The 24536-nt window shown below is 40.2% G+C and overlaps 3 protein-coding genes across 5 annotated transcripts; 1 reads left to right on the top strand and 2 right to left on the bottom strand.

Annotated features, from left to right (window-relative positions):
* Nucleotides 1-99: 99 nt before the first annotated feature.
* LOC130702661 (lutropin-choriogonadotropic hormone receptor-like) lies at nucleotides 100-6078 on the bottom strand. Its single transcript, XM_057524301.2, has 15 exons — nucleotides 5732-6078; nucleotides 5181-5255; nucleotides 5022-5096; nucleotides 4809-4886; nucleotides 4382-4456; nucleotides 4127-4192; nucleotides 3970-4038; nucleotides 3643-3835; nucleotides 2685-2777; nucleotides 2337-2608; nucleotides 2013-2269; nucleotides 1722-1842; nucleotides 1549-1656; nucleotides 909-1458; nucleotides 100-834 (listed from the first exon to the last, which is right to left on the bottom strand). The coding sequence occupies exons 1-15, from the start codon at nucleotides 6055-6057 to the stop codon at nucleotides 430-432; spliced, it is 2763 nt and encodes a 920-aa protein (XP_057380284.2). The 5' UTR covers nucleotides 6058-6078; the 3' UTR covers nucleotides 100-429.
* Nucleotides 6079-12741: 6663 nt separating this feature from the next.
* On the bottom strand, nucleotides 12742-16978 carry LOC130702848 (uncharacterized). Of its 2 annotated transcripts, none has more exons than XM_057524465.2 (4): nucleotides 16745-16978; nucleotides 14321-14456; nucleotides 14020-14160; nucleotides 12742-13819 (listed from the first exon to the last, which is right to left on the bottom strand). In XM_057524465.2, exons 2-4 carry the CDS (start codon nucleotides 14391-14393, stop codon nucleotides 12999-13001), a joined length of 1035 nt encoding a protein of 344 aa, XP_057380448.1. In that variant the 5' UTR covers nucleotides 14394-14456; nucleotides 16745-16978; the 3' UTR covers nucleotides 12742-12998. The 2 variants fall into 2 exon arrangements, with proteins under 2 accessions (XP_057380448.1, XP_057380440.1); XM_057524457.2 differs by having other exon boundaries at nucleotides 16737-16977.
* A 2571-nt stretch (nucleotides 16979-19549) lies between these two features.
* On the top strand, nucleotides 19550-23223 carry LOC130702780 (zinc finger protein ubi-d4 B-like). 2 transcript variants are annotated; one of them, XM_057524397.2, is made up of 10 exons: nucleotides 19550-19698; nucleotides 19759-19868; nucleotides 20052-20347; nucleotides 20406-20537; nucleotides 20604-20685; nucleotides 20797-21015; nucleotides 21700-21885; nucleotides 21951-22121; nucleotides 22209-22321; nucleotides 22621-23223. In XM_057524397.2, the coding sequence occupies exons 1-10, from the start codon at nucleotides 19637-19639 to the stop codon at nucleotides 22747-22749; spliced, it is 1500 nt and encodes a 499-aa protein (XP_057380380.1). In that variant the 5' UTR covers nucleotides 19550-19636; the 3' UTR covers nucleotides 22750-23223. The 2 variants fall into 2 exon arrangements, with proteins under 2 accessions (XP_057380380.1, XP_057380388.1); XM_057524405.2 differs by lacking the exon at nucleotides 20797-21015.
* The last annotated feature ends 1313 nt before the right edge of the window (nucleotides 23224-24536 follow it).

Raw genomic sequence — 24536 nt, 5'->3', positions numbered from 1 at the left:
TGCTTAAAATCCCAAGACCGACAGGAAACAGACAGAGCTCAAAAGCAATCTTCATAAAAGTTTATTGCTTTGTATTTAAATACAGAAAATATTGTGTTGTTCTTGGAAGGACATAAAGCAGGCTCCTTTAAAAAAGCATCACTATAAATAGCTCTCATTCAACTATGGAACGTAACAAAATGAATGCTCGTTTCGCCAGTCACATTTTCATTAACAACAAGCCCAAAATAGCGATCGGCATTTGCTTTGCATTGTAAGACTTTTGACATCGTGGGGTACGCTATAGACATATATGTAAACTTTGGTTCACGATCAAGAAAGTTTGACTGCGAAAATTCAAGAGCTTGTGTTTGGTGAAGTGATTTTTACACATAACTTTTCACAAGTAATGCCAACAGAGCTTTGAACTAAAAAAGTACTTGAAAGCCCTTATTCCTTTATTACCTTCTCAAGACCCTTATTGCAGTGGAGTTGGCAGTGCTTTATCGGATGAGGAGAGTCGACTGATCCGCCTCCGGTCGTCGATCGAATTTTTATAGAACTTTGACGAACGTTGTCCTGATATTTGCTAACCGGAATGTCTTCATTACAGGTCTGATAGATAACGTCATCAACAGCCTCAAGCACGAGGCTTAATTGATTAGTAGGCTTCAACAAGACATCCTCTTTAGTAACCTCGTAAATTTGCTGATGGCGGATAACACTTGGAATGGATAGCGGAAGCATTTCCGTGTCCTGTCGATTTTCGTGTTCACTTTTTTTAATTTTACACAACGGTGGTGTCATTTTCCGTTTCCCAGAACCATTGCTGACAACAGATTTCTTTCGAATAGCCTGAAAATTTAAAATACACATCTTTTATAATATTCCTTGATTTCATAGATATAAAGTGTAAATTATTAACGTACGTTGGGATTGTCTTGTTGACCGGTAGCAGACAGAGGTGAACCAAGCTGGCCACCTTGCATGACGGACTCGAGCTGGGATCCGGCTCTGATTGGATTGTTATTACTGCGGCCGAATGAAAACGTAGCCCGATAACGTGATGCCCGTTCAGTACAGAAACCATAGCGGCTGAGCAGGAGGAACAGATCTCGTCGATACTGTTGCGTAACTAAAGCATACAGGTATGGATTGGTGCACGCGTTGAGCGGGTAAAAGAAAACAAGCAAAATTTTGGAGTGGGTAACGCTGATTAGAGGGTAGCCAGCGACGGCTGTTAATCCAAAAAAGGCAATCGGAGTCCAACAGGCAAAATTTGTGAAAACCAACAAAGCCATTTTCTTGGCTACGGTCGTATCCGAATGTGAAGCTAACGACTGTTGATTCCCGCGTATCGATCTGTACATGTGGCTGTAGCATAAACAAATAAACATGAAGGCTATCCCGTTCAAAATCAGCAAAACAAGGAGGTATATGGTATCCGACAATTTGTGATTCTCTAGCGGCAAGCAAATACTGTAAGAAATACGCAGTTAGCATAACTATGTTTTTGTTTTGTTTCCCCTTGCCAACGTGATTTCATTATAGGTTTTTGCTTCCTCTTACCTGGTTGTTGAATAACTAGAAACACCTACGAGAGGTAATGAAGCCATTGCGAACGAACCGATCCAGCCCAATGCGACAATCTTAGCAGTGGTTGATAACCGCAAACGTCTAATTGAAATCATTATTTGTTTTGAATTCTAAGTTTTCTAAACAAAATGATGAAGTCAACTTACCGAGTCAAATTGATAGCATATGTTATGGTATACCATCGCTCACTAGTGATGACCACAAGTGTGAACACTGACAATTCGGTGGCAAAAACGGTCAAGAATCCAGCAATTTGGCATCCGATTCCTACGTGTTTTGAATAACGAGAAGACATTAACGTGTAAAGAAGATATACAAAAATCAAGTTCATCTCCCTTTACTTAAACTTACTAACAATAAGTCCTCTTACAGCTATAGATTACCATCAACTGAGTACATTTTGTAAATAAGAAGTTGAACAATTGATTCATTCTCACCGTTTTGCCAGTCTATGGCGTAGTTGAAGTAAACTCCGATTGTATTAACATCCATGCCAACGATCAGGAAGAGGTAGAAACCCATGCACAGATCGGCGATGGCCAAGTTGACCATTAGAAACTTTGAGACTGCCATGGAGCCGCGTGTTGACTGAACGAGTACCAGCACTACTGCTAAATTTCCAACTACGGACGCCACGGAAACGAGCCAGGCTGCTACCCTTAGCCAATTGGTACCAAGGATATCTTCACAAGGACTTTTAAGGATACATTAGCAAACTTTTCTAAGAGTCACATTTCAAGTTACAGTGGATTCAAGCTCACTTAAAAGCATCGGGTTGTGGAGTGCAACGCACTTCGCGATGCGCGTACGTCAAGTTGCCACAGAACGCGTGATAAAATAATTCACGATTTGTCGGTGTTTGAAACGGATCAGCGTGGAAGACTTCATTCGCCTCATCGTGTTCGTAATCCGGTAGATTGATCATCTTGACATCAATGCCGAATTTCTCATAGTCGTCGCCTAATGGCAGCGAGGCGCTATCGTTATCCAGTGTTTTATCACAATATTTAGCTTGCATTTCAGCTATAAAATGCTGCGCAAAAGAAAAGGAATGAAACAAATTAGGTTGCATCACGACTACGACTAAAGAAATAATTTACATCTCTAACCTGATGTCTGGCGTGTTCTTCAGGATCATGAGTGGCTGGAAAAGCGAAAGCGCAGCAGTGATAAGGGTACGTTAGGTGAGCAACCTGCAGGGACTGCACCGTTCACGTAACAGACATGAATATTGGGAGAGAAAAAAAATAGTTTGAATTAATCGAATCGTTTCCACTCCATTCTCCTAATAGCTCTTCTATGCGTGGGGAGGTATTGTGACGCGGAAATGATTTCAACTGACGGATGAAATCGGTTTTTGCTACACGGTAGACTATACTGAATTTGGAAGACAGAAATCGTATAGCGAATCGATTCCTGATAACGCAAATCAGCCGAAATTTATTGGTAGGCCAAAATTACAGTTGAATGTGTTATAGGCTGTCTTCTCAAAACCTCTGGAAGAAAATTCATTTATCTATCCTCCTTCGACGTATTGATTTTTCATTTTTGCCTTCTCTCTCTCATACTCGTGGAGTAAACATTTGAATTTCAATGAAGCGCCACATAAACATCAAATAACCCAACGTAAAACATAAGAAAAAAAACAGAATCACGCCTGCCTTTTTTTTTCTCTTTTTATATACAAGCTTTATGATCACACGACACGATAGTTTATAACTTGAAATAAGCTGATCACCATCAAACTACACGTCTTCTTTGATCATGCAAAGAAGATATTGACTTGGTAAACAGAAAACGCTGCTGTCGTTTTTGTAAGGATCACTACATTTGCGATGTATACACATCCATCGTGAAAAGTAAGTCCTTCTCATATATGAAGAGTTCTCGGCTTATATCGATCGGTAGTCAAAAATTCACGCAAGAATACAGTAAACCGATGCGTGGGCGATACCGTGTCTATCCCTCCTAACATTCTTTTAATAAACATGCAAGTCCGTATTGCAAAGCTGTTCCTGAATCAAGGCTCGTGTTGAATTCATATTCTGATTGGGTACAAAACCTTACCTGATAATTGTAGACAGATGGTATTTCCTTAAGCGTTCTCGTTTCAACTAATTCTAGAGTCTCCAATTCAGATAGACCTCGAACGGGCAGATTAGTGACAGCAGTTTGTGAAAGATCTAATCGGCGAAGGCTTGCCAATCCGACGAAGGCATCCGAATTTACGTCTGCCAGTCGCCAATTTCCTTTGAATCTCCTTGGCAAAGTACGAAAAAAATAAAATGTCAAAGAGAGAAAGTTTATCATCGGCAGCAAAAGAACGTCGTTTTTAAGTACTGCGTAGGGAGAAAAAGAACTTAAGACTATTTAATGAAAGAGACAACAACTTACAAAGTGGCTATTTGAGAACCGTTAAAAGCAAATGCCTCGATCGATTGCAGAGCGTTAAAGCTGATTAAACTTTTGAGTCAAATGAAATACAGCGAGTTAGTTAAAACAACGACAGAAGAAAACACAAGGAAAGAGAACTTCGGTTAGCAAATCTTACAAATCGTCGACGCGAAGACGAACGCTGTTGCTGGGTATCGTTTCCAGTTGATTTTCTTCCAAATCCCTGTGCAAAACGGGAATTGGGAAGATTAAATGTTTCGAAAAACGAAAGACAGGCTTTACATAACACATGCGAAACATATTTTAGCATTGGATGGTACACGACATGAATGTTTAGTCGAAACATATACACCTAAGTTTTTTTTATCACAATGGGATAAAGCGTTGAAAAAGTATAAAATCAATTCCTTACACTGTGTGCAAAATGTTCACTGTCTCCAATCCACTTAAATCGGGAAAATATCGAAGACCCGTTTGCTTTATTAATCTGTTGAAAGCCAATAACAAAACAAACATCACACACGATTTCAAAAAAGGGGGCGTTTATGATTTAAAAAAAAAACGCCAACACTTTGCAGAAGCCTCTTCTTTAGCCTGTCGTTTTCATCGCTAAATTTCACGTCCTTCACTTGTAATAACTTTAAAAGCATCAAGCCCTTATCGTCAAGCTTTCCTGCAAAGTGTGCCTTATAAGGTCATAGTTGAAATTATAATGGATTTAGCTCACAGCCGGATGCTTGCAATTTTTTTTAACTTTTTGTACTCCCCGGTGAGGTATGCGCTTCTTTCCGTATGTTTAGCAGCGTTATTTCATTCTCCTAAAAAAGTGTAAAACTTACAATATATGTAGGCTCGGAAGCGAAAGGCGAAATAGACCAGCGGGTAAGCTTATTAGCAACGGAGCGCGGCGAATATATCTGCATGAAATGTATTTCGAAAACGCTAAATATTAGGTTTCTATTATGTTGTAAAATCTTTTTTTTTCTTTTGCATTTCCTTTGTGTAGTTATTTATATGGTAGCAGAGGGGCAGTCAAAAGGGAGTTTTCTTACATGCGTTGGAGCCGAATAAGTCCGTAGAAGACGCCCTCTTCGATGCTGATGAATTGGTGAGCTTTATCTACAACACTTTCAATTTAGAATAAAAGTGAATAGAAAAGCAGCACAAAAATAAGTAAATAAACAGGCAAAGGGCCATTTAATTTTATTTACAAATCTGTGAGCGTGTTAGCGTAGTTTTGAAGATCACCACTTCTTAAAGCCTCCAGCCCGCTGTCGTAGAACGTCCTGCAAAAGCGGAAACAAAAGGTAATCTTGACTTCGCAGATCGGGCCAATTTTTCTTTAAAAAAACCTCCTTTATTGTGTCCTCTTTTATTGTTCATAACTACTTGAAGCTCTTTCTAGCGAGCTTTATACCAATGAAACATGTTGGACAGAGTCTAGCATACACCGAACATGTGAATTAAATCGACTTGCGTGTTGAAATACTTACAACAGCAGCCATGATCTTGTCTATCGATTACTGTTGTGTCGCCCACTTTTGCCATGCATCATTTTGCAGCTCTTTTTAAAAAGTTTAACACCATGAATGTAACAAACGTAAAGCCGAAAATAACTTTCATTTTTAGCCTATAAATATAGATTACTTAAGACGAAGAACTTTGCATGGTGCGCGAGGATTTAAAAGCAGCTAAGTAAGTAAAATTATCTGATCAATAAACAACAGCAAACCAAAAGCAAATATGTGTCATATAAACTTACAGGCGGTGAAGGTCCGGAGGTAGTGTGGAAGGAACTGACAAGATGTGCTGTCCGTGACACTTGCATTCGGTTTCTATGAATGAACCAACGTCTGCAGGCGCACTCCAGCAACGGCAAGCCATTGATTCTTCTTCTTGTACGGTCGTCCCCGATGTGAAATGCACGTTTTCTTCTCTATCATCGGCCTTGTCTTCCACAGATGACCAGTGTTCTGTCGTACGGATATACTCTGACATCCTCTCGTTGTTTATTGTGTCGGCATTGGGTACAATGAAAGTGACGACTAATAATAGCAGTAAAGGCTGTCGAACGTACTGCTCAGCCATTTGGAGGCCTGCCCGATGAAATTGACAATTCAATTAAGAAATTGTTAGGCATTCGCGTAAATGGATGACATCGTGTTATAGAGTGAAATAAGTGGCGCACCCTCTTCTGACGCAGGAATGCTTAAATCTCATTACAATGGAGAAACATGCTGGATCGGGTGGCAACATCAAACTTCAAACCAAAGTTGGGAAATTATCAAAGCTTTTAAGCCGCCCGGCAATGCCATCAGTATTTCGTGGAGAACAGCGAAAAATCAATAACAACAGGTAATGTTATGAAGCGCATTCCATCACAATTCCCGTTTAATACATCGCGAGTTCGTTGAAAATTATCCTTACGCTTTATGGTAAGTTGAGACTTGTAAACTGTTAGGAATGCCGCTCTATACGATCCATTGGAATTCGAAGGAGTACCACAGGAAGCAGGACCTGTAACATGTAAGGAAAACCTAACAACCCAACCCGAGGGCAACAATCAAATGATCAACAACAAAAACGATGTATACATCCAGCTAATCCACTGCCGTCTTTTTCGACCAATTTCCTCTTTGTTATCTCGAAGAGTGGGTGTAATCGCTAATGGACACAGTCAAAAGACAAAGCTATTTCCAAGTATCGACATCAGGACGTATGTAGGCTATTTTTATCCAGTACGTCTTGTACACTTATTTGATTGCTACAGATTCTTTTGTTGATCAGATCAACTGTTTGAATAGCTGTGCGTGCTGACCTATAGAAACCCTCGGTAATAAAATTCATTCAATCCCACGAAAAAGAAAACAAAACACAGATTTCTTTGAACGAGAACAAAAGAGTTCGGTTTGATTCCAAAACTTTCGCTTGACCGCAAAGATTTGCCACAACAATGGTCTTCAGTTTCGCCCGTTCTCCTTCAAAAATCATCTTACCAGGTTTAACTTTCGTGCAATACGACGAATCCACTCTGTTTAAGCTTCTCACTTGACGCCCAGTAACTTTGTTAACGAAATGCCAACCTAATGAAATTAGGAATGATTGCGTTCCACTCAGCCGTGTCGCATAAAATCGTGATACGGTGTAAATAATTCCCATGTACAATTGCGCGCTTCAAGCTCTTCACGTTCTTGCTCTTTTGTGTGTGTGTCAGAAATAACACAATTAGCTGAGAGAACAAGCTGATACAACCGCCACGCACTAATACGCACTCACGTCTGGCTGTTTGCTAGTCGAGCAGTGCTGCCTTACTGCTGGTCGTGCGGACACGCTAGGTCTTTTACACCGTTGCCCCCACACGCAGTCGTACAACTGTATATACCAACATGTCCAGGAAGAATGCTCTGTCAACGTCGCATACGCTCAATCACATTATTTGAAAAATTTGAATAATAAATGACCAATTTATACGGACATTTATACGTGACCGTGGCTCTCGTTTAGCTTCAGGTCATCTACCATAGCGGTTACTGGATCGTGAGCGGGAAACGCCAATGCGCTAATTAAAAAGTTGGGCTTATATTTTGGATGATCACACATTTTGCGCATACTTGAGTAATATATGTAGGTTAATCTGCGTTTGTCACTTTGTCGTTGACAGACGAGCGCTCACGTGAATATCAATGACGGTAGAGTTTTGGGATACCTGCATATCTAACATCGACAGACTGTGCACAAAGAATATGAGGAAAATGACGTCTTCTTGAACTAACACACCTTCAGAGAAACATAGAAGACAATTTACGTGATTGTTTTTTAGTTTTTTTAAACGCAGAAATGCCTGATTGCGAATTTACGCGAACACCACTGTACATAGAAGAAACCGCGGGAGGCTTAAATAAATGATGATGGCAACTTGCGGGGCCTAATGGATTTTTAGGAAGCTGGAAAAAAAATGAATAAAAATCCACCAGCAATCCTCGGGGGGGGGGGGGGGGGGAATCGGCTATAGTAAAAAAAAATGAGTCAAAAAGAGTAGTTCAGATAATTACTCGATTTTCGAGCATATCAAGACAGGTGCGTAGGGGAGGGACCATATTTTTTACTGCCAACAAATCCCCTTTTCAACGAATTGCTGAGTACCACTACTAAACTGATTACCCTTCCGTTGGAGTGTGCTTCGAGCATGCGTTTACACGTACTCAAGTTAATAACACTCAACATTTTGCCTCACGAGAAAAGGGAAGGACACAAAAGATAAGCGATAAAATGCATGAAATTTTCGCCACCGAAAAATGTACGATAAAAGAGTTATTCTTGCATTATTAATCAAGTAGTCTTGCAACCCCACTCCACGCATTTTGCATCTTCAATAATATGGCTCGGCAGCTTCCTTCGGCGTTTTTTCCAATTCCTTTAGTTATATAGCGTGTTTCTGAAACGGCATTCACGATCTTCCCCTTTTTTCTTCTGAGAAAGAAGAAAAGCCGGCTTCCCCTTCCGTCACGGTGTTCCGGGGAACTGGTCGAAGGTTGGACGCGGTCCACTGCCGTCTTCACTATTTGCCAATCCCGCTGTATATACATAAATTTGCAAAGCACATCCCAGTTTTACTGGTCATTGTCTTCCTGAAGTTCATCAGCGGCGCATCCGCAATGTCAGTTTGCTATATACACTGGCCATGCTGGATGTCGTTAAGATGGCAACATCGATGTTGGAGCAATTGTCGCCAGCCAATATACATCCCCACTGTTTTTATCCTTTTTGGCACGCAAGAGCCAGTGCTTTCTTGAATTTTGCTTTGCATGCGTCGGATGTCACCTAGCGACCGCTTTGTTCTGAGCGACATGCAGTATGCTAAAGGCCAACATCAGACAAAAGACGCTCATGCATGACAATGATGGCATGCCCGGAACTGTCTCTGTGGACCATGGCTGGTTCCCTTTTATTTTTGTATCTTCTATTGTTATTTATTTATTTTTTACTTCGTATTTTTGTTTAAAAACATTCCCCTGGTCGGTGCCAAAAATATTCAAAATTTACGGTTTGATGTGGTCTTTGTATTCTGGCGGCATACCATGCTTGTTATAGGAAAACATCTGCTAATGTACGACCTTAAATCGTATCGTAAAGAGTACTAAATCGAAATCATCTGTAGTTTAGTATAGATCAGACTGGCACGTATTCGAATGCATCATATTTGTTTGAATTGGTATATAATCATCAAAATGAGACAATAAACACGCACGAGGAAAAGGAAAACGTTACGCTATTTTTGTCATAATGCTGAAGCAAACAAAAGAAGTCAATTTCCTGGGATTACCGGATAAACACGAAGTTCGCGAGCGGAAGTAGCCGAGTTACTTGGCAAGCTAATCGGAATAGAGTGCGTTACTAATTGCAAAGACAGAAGTCCATCTTTAGCCTGCTTTCGCTATTGGAGCTCAAGTGATTTACCGTGAATAAAATTGTTTATTGATGCTGCATATCTAAGCTTTATACTTTATGTCTGCGTCTATTGGGCTTCCCCTGACATTGCAGAATACTAGCTTGGTCGTAACTTTGGTTATGACGCAATATTGCAGACCATAGTCTGAATGGATCTGCTGTCGAACCAATATCGCAAACGATATTTCATGCGGAACAGATTCATATTTATCTTTCCGTCATTATTGTGATTTTCGATCGACATTTACCACCCATCATGCAACAGACATTTTAAAAAACAGAAGCATTTATCTGCGCAAACTATAAAAGAATAGCTGGAGGATATTCTTTGAAACTCGTATATTTATTGCTCCAAAGCTCCCAACTGTTTTCCCTAAGTTGTCACGAAACCACAAACTCGTTCGATTCGCGCATACTTTCACGAACTAATGTTGCGTCCCGTTAGTCTCGTCTAGTCTAGTTTTCGAAAACATCAGTTTCCCCATTTTCCCTTCCTGATTGACAAGATGCGTTTGCTTTTTATTGCAGTTAAAGGCAACAGAGTGGCCAGCGAACATGAGAAAAAGCAGAGTAGCAGGATCGATAAACAAGGAGAACACTGGAATGCGTACGGCGCCTTCAAGTGTAAAGGATCGTGTATAGCGGCACGACAGTGCCGCATCGATCGCAACATAAATACGGACGTTGCGGAATGCCGGAATCCCTGGAATTCCTGGATCGAATAGCACACAAATTACACTGACGCGAGTCTCCCGCTATGTGCACATTCAATCGTGCCAAAATAAACACATCTTCCTCATTATATAGGCTATCGTATACGTTCAAACATAAATCAAGATGTAACAATTGCTGCACAAATTTCGTCGACGTTCGCGTGAGAAATGCGCCATACACCGTCCATATAAACGGAATGGTTTTCTCTACTTATCCTCACTGCGAGCGCCTTCTCCGTGGTCGTCTATTGTTAATTATATGGCCTACTTTCAGCCGCTGAAGCGGCGAACGTTAACCGAGAAACGCTACTAGACACGTAGGTCCATCAGCGGCTGGATGATCTCCAGAGACATTACAAGGTCTTTTGTCTTTTGGCCATCTGGAGAACTAAAACATAAAAAAAGTGACCACGACGTACTTTCCCTTGTTTTCATTGCAATCTAACGTGTTCCTTCGGTGATATAGCTACAGCAGCACGCAATCATTTAGCCGATAACACAGACCGCTAAGAAAGTATTTTCCTTTGTCTGGGATTGATTTTTGTGCCTTCCGAAAGTTTTGACGCTTTCTGACAAAATGAACGGGGTCGAACAAAGGCAATAAAAAATTGCGTGTTTTGTTGTATCGCAATAAAAGAAATATCATACCCCCGCCTTTCGTTGCGTGTACACTGGTTGGAGTTATGTCGGGATATTGGAGATGGTTGCCTAGATACTGAATACGGTATGCGCCATTGCTCTCTGTTTCTCGATTAAGTTTGTTGCTGTTTCACGCGATGAAAGGCATCTAATGGATTGGTTGTTAGTAAATACTTGATGAATAATCTGCGTTAGTTTATCCTCATAAAGTTGTTTGGTTTTTCATTCGCGCAAATGCCATATTAGTAGCTGGTTTTTTTTGCTTAGACTCAAAGGCTAAAAAAATAATTTGAATTGATTTGAATTGATCGTCTAGTGAAACATGAATTTGGTTTATCTATTGAAGGTTTTGCACTCAAAATTCTACGTAACCGATCCACTTTATTTTAACTACCATTTTTAGCTTTTTCCTTCCATTCTTATTACCTTAAACATTGGAAGGTTAAAAGCTTTGAATGGCTTAAGAAGACGTGGTTCGTTTTACACGGCTGCTGGTTAAATAAAAGTTGGTGTAGATAAAATTTTCACAAAATATTGGTTTCTCAGAAAATAGATTAAGTAGAGTGTTGCCACTTTGCATCAAACTGTAGTCTTCATAAATTGACATCAATTCGGGAAACAAAAAATTTAAAAAAGAAAAAAGAAAAAGACAAAAAAAAAGCGTACATTGAGAAAAAATGCGCAGCATCCGTCAGCAAATGCCAAGGAATAACTGTCAACTGAGCGTATAAGTTGGACAGGTCTATTTTCATCGAGGCAGCAATTTTAGAATGTCATTTCATTGCATTTGTGAATCCTTTGGGATAGAAATGGCAGTGCGCAAACCATCCGTAACATTTAAACTAAACACAAAGGCGAAATAAGTAATAATATAGAAAAAAAGACAGTTTGCATTAAGCAGACTTAATTGTAGATCGAAATATGGACTAGTAGATAAACAGCAAAAACAAAACAACAGACACGTGTTATACGGCATATTAAAATAAGCCCGACAACGAAAACCAATTTAATTTTGACCTGGTGTTAATAGTTTTTGAGTAATAAAAACTGCTTTAAAGCTCTAAAGAAAAGCTCTTTCGATTTCAATTACCTTCTTTAAGATGACTTAGAATTATGACAAATCATACATGATTGAGGTTCAAAATCAAATAACGATGAAGAAAACCTTTATTTTAATCTAGGTTACATAGTTTTTGAGTTATTCAAGTTAAAGTAGATTTGCTTTAAAGAAAAGCGCGTTTGATTGCAATTATCTGCTTTAAATTAACTTAACTATGATAAATTATGAATGAATTAGGTTCGAAATTTATTAAGGATAAAGAAAATAATCATAGTTTTAATCTGCACTATGACAATCATAAAATGTGCATCATTTTGATCTAAAAGCCACAGTTTATAAATTATTCAAATTAAACAGAAAATACCACGAAAAACAAATGCTTTGAACTTTTAACCCAATAATGACATTCTTAACGTAAATGCCCACGTATTATGTTGCTAAAAATAATTCAATCTATTCTCATATGGTTGCTACAGGGGCGTTTTGCAAGGGCGTAATAGCTAGACAACCGCGAACGCTAATTTTACCGGAAAAAGTACCGAAAGCGCTCTAGGGTTAAGATTGAGTTTGCCATTCCATCGCAATTCCTACCGATGTCTAGTCTTTTAAAAACGAATAATAAAAAACTAAATAAAAAGAGGACCAATGCACCCTATCGGCCTAAAATGGAAAATCGATTTAAACTACTTCATACATTGAGCGCAATCGAGAACCAGGACCTGTTATTACGTGTTCGTTTTCTCTTCGCTTCACGACTTGCGGGATGTGTAGAACTAGAAAGGGTTGCGCATTTCAAGTTTGAATAACAACGGAAGCAATAAATGATACATACCACACACACAGATACACACACACGCAAGAACATATACTTATCTTATATATATTTTTTGAAAAATAAATAAGAACGATGTGTGTCCGGGCTCGTGTATTGATTGCTATCGACAGTTACGCGATGGCCTTCATACGGCACTGCCCCGACAATTGACAACTATCGACCAGTTGCCACGCACACACATAAATACACACATATAAATATAAATCTATACTGTATTTTCCAACGAAATCATATTTTTTTTTAAAATCTTGAATACTGCAGCAGTTTGGGTTAATCGGGATTAGTAAGGGAGGACATACTAGTAGACTGGCTGGTAGGGCACAGTAAAGAAAGATCAGCGTATTAATTCCTTTATATCGTTGCCGTATTTCCGAACTTTGGAATATCCCGACTGGATGACAAATTGAAAAGGAACGAACGGCTTTCTTGCCCTTTTACGTTGACGACGATCTGCTTCGCTCACATCTACCGTCTCATTTTCCATAGATTCGTGCGAAACATCACTAGTGAATAGCTCGTTTACATCGTCCGAACGGTCGATGCTATCTACTTTATTATTATGCTGACTGTTCCTGTTATTAATTACAGGGCTGCCATTGTAATTGTCAATGTCATTCCTGTAGCTTCTCGCACTGCTAACAAATAATCGATTGGGTATCGTCGCATCGGAAGTATACCGTTCAGTGACGCGTTGGAGATTCCGCAGTTGCTCCGGTGTGAACATCGGCGGCGTTCCCGGCCTTGTCATCGGCAGTACCACGGGTTTGATTGTCGTTGTTACTCCCGGTTTGAAAGTGGGCAACACAACTGGCAAAGACGGGCCGAGGGCCGGCGATCTACCAATAAGTCGCATAGTGGGATGATCGTATCTTTGCCACGCAGTTGATTTGACTGGATGTCGATAATATTGCGGCAGCCGGTGGATGGGCCGATGATCTACTCTTTGTTGTGACGGCTGAAACGTCGTCCTTCCTGATGTTTGGTTGGTCTTTTTCGGCCTCGGGGTCTGCCGAGACCTCCAGCGGTGGTCAGTGGAAGCCGTGGACAGCATGGCTTCCGGTGGAAGGTGAAATTGCGGCAGTTTAGAGCCTCGTATTGGCCACAGGGGCTCCGCCGAATGGATACCGTAGTGCACGGGGTCCACTACCGGTGGCACTGCGGGGTAGTCAAAACATTTCTTAATCCCGTTCAACAGCCACACTAATCAAAACATATGCGAATCGGTGGACACATTGCACAAATTTGACATTTATACGGCCGGGTTGGATGCCGCTATTGGCCATTGGAAATTCTGGGAATGGCACGTACATGCAAATGCTCTTACGTTTGATGAACAGATGCGCAAAAAGAATTACCGTAGACAAGCGTAGGATCGTCGCGCATTGGATGTCCGTAATCAATGGGCTTCCATTCTCCTGGTTCAGTAACTGGATCGATCCGCCGCACTGTATTTTGTTGCTGTCTGGGATGGCCCACTCCAACGATACGCGTCGTCACTTAGGCGAGATAAAAGAAATGCAATTCTCTTGAAAATAACATTCGTTAAACAATTCGCTCGCACAACAAGTCGTTATAGTCCAAGCGATTGAGTAATAGCGTGTCTACGTCTTTACCGGTGCTCTATCATAAAATAAGTGCGACAACGTGTGTTAGTACCTAAACTAGCAGAAGTCCAAGTCCAACAGGTCATGAGCAACCAAAAGACAGCCAACGGCATGGGGTCGCTCATTTTGCGTTTTTCTTTTTTTTTTTTTTTTTAAGTATCCTTTTCGCAGGGCTGTCTCGCGTTCACCTGTGGACGTAAAACCATCAGACATCAATATTTGCAGCCAAGCGGGTTTCTACACACTGTTAGCCGGAAATGTTTGGCGCGCGCCATGGACTAGTGTTCCGTTTCGCCCTGTCTTTTTTCTCTAGTCGTTTGCTAACGGCATTACTTCCGGCAATTAACAAGTTGGGAAAAAAAAAAGAATAAAATAAAAAAGCTTCGTCCCTGCCCTGTTTCGTGTTACACTGTTAAACAAACATTACTTCTAAAGATCTGGGTCCCTTCGGATTGCCTTTCACTGCTTTTTAGGTTTCCGGATCGTTTTACTGGCCTTTAAAAAAACTGTACATGTTGACAAAGTATCATTTGCTACAATCGTTGCTGTTTTTCTTTCAGTTGGATAGTAATATTTCCCTTTTTTTTTTGAATTTTTGCCCTTGTTTTCATACATTGTTTTATGTGAGTCTTCCCCATTTCACTGGCGGATGAGATTTTTCGGTAAACAATTCACGGCAAAAGGCGCGCACGGCTATCTTTTTTTCAATATCCAATCCAGCGGAAAGCAAAGTGGGAAAAAAAAAAACTAGAAAATGAATAACGATTCGTTCAGTATCCCACGATCCAACAATGCCCCTGCGTGCCTTGCAACGTTAATTTGCATCCATCAAACTGATACCAAACGTCAACGTATCGCGTATACCGCACAAGCCAATTTTCCAGAAGATTACCCTTATGTACTCTTTCGACGATGAACTTTCACACCGTGTGGCCTACAGTCTATATACAAGAGAACGAGTTAAACAGTGCCATTGTATACGTACGGGTTCAAATCAATAGTACTTCCTTATGAAAGTAAAGAAAGGATAAGAATATGAAAAATAAACTCTGAACTTCGATGAAAACTTTCTTGCAATAGAGCTTTCATTTTTCTTTTCTTCCATTCACTTCTATGATCACGACACCACGCAATAAACCTTTGCTCTATTGACTCTTGGTTCCATTCAATCAAGTCTTCCTCTAAAAAAAACTACAATATTTACGTTCGTTTATCGCGAAAAATAGCATGTATTTTAATCACGAACGAAAGGATGGGATTGAAAACGAAGCGCAAAGAGGCAGCAGCAGCTGCTAGAGTAACGTGTGGGACGAACCTAATGAATTGTTTTCTCTCTTCCTCCAATGATGTTGTTCTAAATGAAACCCATGATAACTATTAGCGACTTGAGAATCTTGATGAAAAAAAAAAGAAAACTGTTCCTGAAATATTTAGCGCATCAGGTTGGCCTACTGGCGCACCAATTTGGAAGGCGATATATTTAGGACATGGGAAACCGCGACCGGTGGCATCTGGTCAGGCGGAAACGATCGGCCTGACCGTCTGATCGTGCGATAGAGAAAAAGAGGAAAAATAACCAACAGAAGGATGGAAACGAGGGAAACAAGGAGAAAATATTTGTATTTAAAAAAAAAATGAGACGAAAGGAGAAAGAGAAGAAGAGTGCAGACAGATGACACGCCGTCTGCTTCGTGTACTCGTTGTAATCGCGCTGTTTACACAAGGTAAATCTTTACAAGCTTTCTATTCTTTTTGCACGGACTACTTGCTCCCCGGCTCGCTAGTTAAGCGCCCACCTCAAAATGTATCGTCAAGAGCACCCTACACTGCAGCTACAGTGATGCTGCAGAAAATAGAATCTTTTTCCTCGTTCCCACGCCCGATCTGTTAAACGCCCACAAATGAGTTGAAACTCTTTGTTTTTGTTCTTCGCTAAGGTAAGCATCATTGTAGGACACTGAAATCGTTCGGATTTGGATGTACAGTTGCAAGACGCGTTGCTTGGTTATCGAAAAACATTTTGGAACGAATTGCTGTTCCGCCGAGACGTTTAACGCGAGTCAGGAAAGCGTAACATGAACGGCTATGCCTTTCCTGTATTATCATCGACACAGAAATGAGCTGAGAGTTCCCATTGATCCTGGCGCACGAGTCGTGCGAAAACGGGCACTGAAACACTCCCTCCACACTGTCATTATTGTTCGAATGGATGGGAGAAGGTGTGACTGATTCGAAGCTATCTTTTGACTTGTCGTTATAGACTAAGAGGTTGAAAAGTTGTAGTTAGCTCCATCAGTATAGAGAAAAGCGAGAGGAACACGAGTAAAAGACATTTTAATGGGGACGTGGGACTACGATGAACCATAAGGCAATCCCGCACTGACAACCCCAATCGCGTCTAACAAGGAGACGGCAAACGCGGAAGGAATGAATCAATTAGAATTAAAGGTCTTGCGTAGTATAACTACCTCATCACCTGCATCAATGCTAGGCGACGGACGTGCTGTTTTGCGTGTAAACAAACTTGTCGATTCAATCCGATAAACACATCAAACACGATAACTGAAAAAAAAATTCAACTTTATTTTGCCACCAAAACAAATGTGCAGTCGGTCTTTTGACGGTGTTGGTCACGAACAGTTGAAGCACTACAGAGAACCAAAAAACACGTGCGTAACAGTTGGTTGTCACTGGAACTACTGGAACGCGTAATATGCCTTTGGGTTGGCGCAAAGGAAGAAGAGTGAGACCTATAATCTATATGTGTGTACATTTTTTTCCCCAGTCGACAATGGAAGGCTGTTACCTGTTGCCTCCGGCTAAATACCTGCAGCACCACCCACTGCTACACACGAAACCCCCTCAGGCTTGCTCAGAGCAAATGTGATTTTCTTTTTCATTGACGCACGTTCGCGCGGACCTTCTATTGCTGAACAAATTGTAGCTACTTTTTCAAATAAATGGCTTTACGCTCAAGAAAAAAAGCGGCCAAAAAAAGATAGATCTCATACGTGTCAGTAAAGGCACAGTAAAAAGAACGGAAAATAATGGACGCAGAGTTACCGCACTGATTGTGCGCAAGTTTATTAGAAGACGAAGAAAAATATATTAAAAAATCAGAAGCCATCTGTGCACAAAAGCTGAATAGCCAGTATGTCAGGTATACCGTATACACCTAACGATATTTAGCTGACAAGAAAAACAGCAACGGCAGTATAAAAATAAATAATAATTTTAAAAAATATTATTATTGTGCTCAAAAAATTTAACAGGTTCTTATTTTTCATTACTTGTTTTTCTCGATGTTCTGGGAACTGATCGGTCCTTGCACAGGGTTTCGTCCATCTCTATTGCCTTGATTTCCAAGCTGCTGGGCATATAAAATAAAAAAAACTAGTTGATCTTCAAAATCTAGTTTAGGGAAAATCTTGATTTTCCTCGTCGGAAGATCAACAGCATCAAGAGAAAACACATTTTTTTTTTAGAAAAAAAATGAAGAAGAAAATAATAATAAAAGCCCACTTATTCGACTACCGGAATGAGAATACAAAGTAGTTCTTGCGCACGTGAGCGTTTGCTCGTTAGTCTCATTAATGTAGGTCTAGTAATGTATGGCTTAGGGAAAATATGTCGACAAATTGTACACTATATATAGTTTAATCAATTAGTGTTTTTTAAACATTCAATTAGGATGTGGATATCCCCTTTTTTACTGTTTTTCTCTTAAACTAAAAATTATGTGTACCGTATCTTTTGAAATCGTTTCAGAATGCGTTAAGTCTACTAGGCCCCCTGCCTAACAAGGATAACAAGTTCAAAAATTGCATTTATAATGGGATGCAAAAGTATGGTACAGCAAACACACATGTTCGTATGGCACACAGATACGTACTCAATGACCTAAAGTTTAACCCCCGCGAATAGTCTTGAAAGTCTGGGAAACAAACGCTAAAAGCGTTTCAAAGCTAAAAAGATATGCACTTGAATTGCTGGTTTTTCTTGTAACAGAACTGTGCTTTTCGCCTACTACATTTATTTCGTTATATAACGTGCATTTTCATGCGGAATATGGATGTGCGTGACAGATGGGCTAACAATTTGTTTCAATTTTTGCGGTATGGTTCGCTGAGCAATCTGTTGTCGGAAAAGCTCCCAAACGGCGCACTTTGACTATTTTTCAGAAGCCTCGAAGTACTTCCGATGGTTGTGTACACACAATATGCAGTTGAGATTGGTTTTGGTATAACTGAAAATTGTTAACTTTCGTAATTTAGCATTTTTACTAGAAACGGTGTTGGGAATAATCCCGTGCTGTTGACAGATACCGGGAAGCACTTTGGTTACTTACAATCATATCCAAGTTTCCTTAGCTTCATTCAAGTGCCTTACTGACACCGTGTATGCCATGCTGAAAAGTTTGCGGAAAGTTCATCTCAAAACACAGTTCAAAGCTAGTTCTAAATTTCTCGCACAAAATCTCCTGCTTCTAGTGATTGCCTATTTATGATTAAAGTCTCATAATGATTTATCTTGTCAAGATTCACAAACAAAACGGCTTTTCGCACTTTTGAAAACTGGCGATATTGACGCTTTAATACGAACAAAGAATTTTATTCGCATGCCATTAAATTTTTATGATAACATCTCATTTTCAAAGGTGTTAAACCTTACTATTTGCGGCTAAAACCAAGAAGTAAACATCGTAAAGTGTGGAACAGTAACCGGAAGCCAAACATTCTTTTCTTCGATTAAAAGTATTGCGACAACAATTATAACTGCCTACAAATCTAGGGCCCCCCGTCCTGTATTCCCGTATCAGGGATTTCCATTCAAGCTCAAAGCGTTTAACGTCAATTACAATGGCTAGGTCCAACATAAAGCCAAATGTAATTTTTTTTTCCTTTTTTTTTACGCGCAATGATCTACCCAGATTTAGAGCTCGCATAAGCAAAAAAAGATATAATGGTTCATTACCTTAGGCTTACAACACTCAAAGAAATTCTCTACAAAAATAAGTGAATGGAAATAAACTGTTAACAGTGCCACTTGGTGGAATTTTTAAGGAGTGGGCAAAAGGAACGGAATTGTTTTAATTGGTCAACGACATCAATTTAAAACCCCATCCAACTGTTCAGAGCGAAATCGATGTCTGCAGAATCGTTTAGTTTGGCAGAAATTCAGCCGTTCGACTTCAGCCGTTGGACCGCTGGTTGCTGCTTGCTGGACTGCCTGGACTTGGACGCGATCGACTGGATCGGACTTGATGGAAGGAAGGAGCCAAAAGTTTTTTCTGGCAACGCTGTTTCACTTGTCAAACAAACAACATTCAACGATTCCATTTCTGGTCCCTTCGTCGAGAAAAAGAGAGATGGGAGTTATGGCGGCGTCTGGTATTGTTGTAAACCGACCGATCGTGGAAAAATTGCAAAAGTAATTCGTTGTACGGTCTTTAATTGGAATCATCAAAGTAATTTTTTTTTCATTTTTTAGTCTCCTTCAAGATTCAACGTATCGTGATGCTGTGGAAAATTCAGCGTCTTTCAATACTCGGATGGCGTTGGAAAAAAGAATGAGATTACCCTTTCTGGATGCCCAGACTGGTAATGTGATAACTTGTCTCTAGTATTCTTCATGTAAATTATTACAACTTACATGTGTCTTTGCTAATGATTTGTTTTATTATTTCTGATAAAATTAAGTATGGTACAAAATGGCGTGAAACCGTTTTTGGGTGTACAAATAAGATTAACTGCATACATTATAGTTAAGTTTTATTTGATTAGGTGTTGCTCAAAACCACTGTCATTTGTGGATGCATCCTCGCCATCGCATGCCTGGGCTTACCCCAGATCAAGTCTACACATACCCTGCAAAACGCTGGCGTAAGAAGCGACGTTCATATTTGGTGACATATGCTCAGTCTCCTAAGAAAAAAGAAATCGCCCCCCCTCCTGAGGCAGAAGCAGAAGCACCAGCTATTGCTGAACCCTTAATGAGTACAGTTATTCAACCAATTAATGAAGACAGCAAAGATAGCACTACCCATGCTGTGCTTTCCAATAAAGATGAAGCATCTAAGGTATTTGCAATTCTGCATTGATCAAATTACCTAGTTTGCATTTAAACATTTTGTACAGGAGGGCTGGTATTTTGATGAATTACAGCCTGAACAGGATGATTTTGAGGAACCAGATGCAGATTCAGACTTTGACTATGAAGAGAGCAACAAAAAGAAAAAGAAGAAGGCAATGATGAAAACACCTGCAAAGGTAAAATCAATTTAATTTATATCTTTGTGGCATGTTTTGTATTAAACATTGACTTGCATCATATAGACGCCAAGTACGCGGGGTAGAAAGAAGCAAATCCCAATGAATTATGACGCAACAGACACGGAAAAGCCTTACTCGTGTGAAAGTAAGTCGTCTTCCAATCTCAACCCTTTTTTAGTTGGTAGACCATTTTATAGATCCCTCGATATTAACCTCCCCCTCTGCTTTCTGTCTTTTATGTTTCACCATCGTCCAGCTTGTGGTGCACGATACAAGACTCGCCCCGGTCTCACCTACCACTACACTCATTCGCACAAGAATTTGCTTGATGGAGGCGATGACGAGGATTCAGGACCGGCCACTCCGACGGCCGGCTCCAACAGTGCCGGCTCTGGCATGGTCTCCGCTCCCTCCACACCACTCAATCCCATGCACGGACAGAGCATGATGTCCTCACATGCTGAGACCCCGTCAGGTTAGACCGATAGAAACCTCCGACTTTTTCTTTTCAGTCTTTTTCTTTTGTTTGACCTCCGTTTGGTAGTTTTATATGTTTACGGTGTTTAGAAGTAACCGCTAGGTGGCATGATGCCATCCTTTTCTCTTTGTTTTAAAATTTAATTTGCCTGATGCCTTGAAAAGTAGTTAACTTCTTTCATTAATAAAAAAAAATGTAAAGGTGATCTGTACAGCAAAAAGGGAGGACCATCCATAGTTCCTTTCAGTTTCACAGCTGAACGTTCAATGTGGCAAAATAGTTCCTAACGATGAAAGGAGCACTATTTTTTAATCCAACATCATGTAGAGCATGATTGACTTGAAGCAATTGTCGCATGTACAAAATTAATGTATCCGAGAAGTGCCTCGTAGTATCGCACCGACCGTTTCATACATTTATTACCATGCCTGAAAGCTTGTTACTATAAACTAATTTCTGTTCAAACTTGCTATTAATGTCTCAAACTTTTCAGTCGGAATATGCCTCATTGTTACTCTTGAGCTTGCTTCTCGTATCCCAAAACCAAGAAAGTAAAATTCTATTTATTAAATAGCTGATCAACTTTAGCTTTCATACAACATCACAGTTTTAATGCTTCTTTCTCTGTTGTACTTTTTTAAAACTGTATTTGTTGTGCTCTTGCAATGTTTGTTATGTAAGGACGTAGCCGTAGCAGTCGTCACGGAGCTATGCAACAACCACCAACGGGGTTAGCTCCAACTATGCAATCTGACACGCCGAAACGAATTAATCCGCCGCACCCTCAAGCCCCGGTCAACACGCAGTTCAATACAATCAGTGGAAGCATCGCTGCCGGTATAGCAGTACCGCCAGTAACGGCTACAGGTGAGAAAAAGTTGACATGTATTCTAAAACAAATTAAAGTAATTTTTATTGTGGAAATTTTATAGGGAGCAATGTTTATACGGGACCCGTAGCTGCACCCGCTGTACGTGAAATGGAAATGAAAGCTCGAGCTCCTCCTTCTCCTTATTGCGATTTTTGTCTCGGAGACGCAACGGAAAACAAGAAATCAGGCCATCCAGAGGAGCTTGTGTCCTGTGCAGACTGTGGGCGTTCCGGTATTTCATTTTATTTTTATTTTTTGCCTCATCATTACTTTCCGCAAATGCGATGTCGATGACCTCAACTATTGTACTGTTTTGTAGGACACCCATCATGCTTACAGTTTACTGCCAACATGATTATTTCGGTCAAGCAATACCGCTGGCAGTGTATCGAGTGCAAATGCTGCAGTCTATGCGGGAATTCGGACAACGACGTGAGTTTTTTTCCTGTATTAATATCAGCATGAAATGTTAGTGTACGTTGAAGCATGTGCCTGAGAACTTAGTTTTGAAAGTCAAACATGTCGGTATACTCAAGTGGCTGAGAAGCGCAGTATGGGTCATTGCCCACAGGCAGATTGGTTTTGATTAGGAATGTAAGTCTTATTAAGTTATTGTGGTATGCCGTGGTTTCCACGTGATAACACAAGCCTGTCGGGTTGTCGTGAACCGTTAGTCGTAGTACCACGTACAGGATGTATAAACGATATTCAAATTCATTTTTTCTTTGCAGGAACAGTTGCTTTTTTGCGACGACTGCGACCGTGGATATCACATGTATTGCCTCAAACCGCCTCTGTCTGAGCCACCAGAGGGATCCTGGAGTTGCCATTTATGTCTCGTTAGCTTCCATCGCAAATAAACAAAGCCCATTTCATCTCGCTTCGTGAAGCAACCGTTCTTTCCCCCTCTCCTCCCAGTTTTCCCCATCGGCCTTTCCGAAAATATCCGTTGCCGTTTCCAGCGACTTTCTCCGAAATGGATATAATTTTCTGAACGTTAAAACAGTGTATCGTTTCATGTTTTTCACCAGGACAATGGCACTCGTCTTACTTTTTGTGCTCGTCTTGAATTCTGTTGCCATCCAGGAAAAGGAAAAACTAGACGATTGCGCATTCATTTGATCTTCCCCTTTTAGCCTCCGGTTACATCGTCGAGCGAATATTTTTGACCTGTGTGTGGCATTGGATACAATAGAAAAGATGATGTTAGAAATATTCCAGGAGATTTTGATGGAATTACTTTCCGTTATTTCTCATTTGTCTCATGAGAGTTGCCACTTTTCTCTTCAACTTTCAATGCAAATAAAATTGGCATCCTTTTGCTCCGAAACATCCATTTTCTTCTGCTTGTTTTAGAATATAAATTAGCAAAGTAGTTGCTGTTCCAGACGCGAATAAATAAACGTGAGTCAACAGTTTTGGATTCCTGGTAGTTCGTATGATCGTACCTGACTTTACCGAGCTCGACGCATTAAAAAAAATTATTCCGGTCTACGTCGTTAACTCCTCGTAAGGATGTGAACGACGTCGAAGGTTACACAGTATTTACTACAGTGTGAGCGACCCTTTATAACCTTCACTTCCGTGGAGTACACACGCTTTAAAAAATTAGACCAATCCGGGAAATTAAGAACAACATGGAAATTTTACAGTTATGCCATCACACCTTAAACATTTGCACGAGAAGGATATGAATCTTTGATGTCGATAGTTCTAAAAGGACTGCAACTTTTTTTTTCTTATGATCGTTTATTGCAATTCATGTAACAATTATACAGGGGAAATGGCTACATATAAATCTTTCGTCTTTGCTCGCTGTCAACGGAAAAGGCTTAAGTGTTTAAATTTTCGTATCTACTTGTACATCCTACGTTAGGATACGTTTATTTAACCTTGGGAACATGACCTTTTGTTTCCATTTGGATGATGCGAAATTTAAACATTTGTTTGATAAAAGGAAAATATTTCGTTTACTTAAACATAACAGGGATATTCATGATATGGAGCAAATTTATTTAAATACTCCTTTGCAGACGAAGACTCGACTGGCTCGGGGCATTTACCATATGTATAGATTGACCGGAACACGGCAGCATGAAGGCCACCGCCACCTTGGCCGGAGTCCCGGGCAATGGGAGTGGGGATGAAATAACGGTTCTTTGACCTACTACTTACCTACAAGGGGAGACGGGACTTCTTAAAACACCATGATGGTACACAAACAAAAAGACTGTTCACACAAAGATGGATTGAAAGCTTTTAACTTTAACTTCTTTGCAATAGAAAATAGGAACTAATGTTCAGATGAATTCACATGGCAGTTGTTGTTCAAATGCACCACAAATTTGTGTTGTGCTGAAATTTTATGGCAACATCCTAGAACGATTGTGAAATGAGTCAGATACTTGAAAAACGAGTTCAATTTCAATTCACGAAATCCAGGTTAAAGAACGATGCTCTTCTGTAAAGAACCATGATAGAAAGACAAAGTCTGATGACGCCTACTTCCTATCAATGCGTTCTGCTTACCCATTTCTGTCGGCTACTAAACCCGTATGTGATCAGGCGAGTACACCATCTTCCCGCTTTTTAATGACAATGAGGTTTCTTTCTATAAGCTGATGCCGATGTTCATGGACGCCGTAGC

This window comes from Daphnia carinata, chromosome 10 (assembly GCF_022539665.2).
Source record: "Daphnia carinata strain CSIRO-1 chromosome 10, CSIRO_AGI_Dcar_HiC_V3, whole genome shotgun sequence".
NCBI lineage: Eukaryota > Metazoa > Arthropoda > Branchiopoda > Diplostraca > Daphniidae > Daphnia > Daphnia carinata.
Note: the sequence above shows the minus strand (reverse complement) of the source record. Positions and strands in the feature narration are given on the sequence as shown.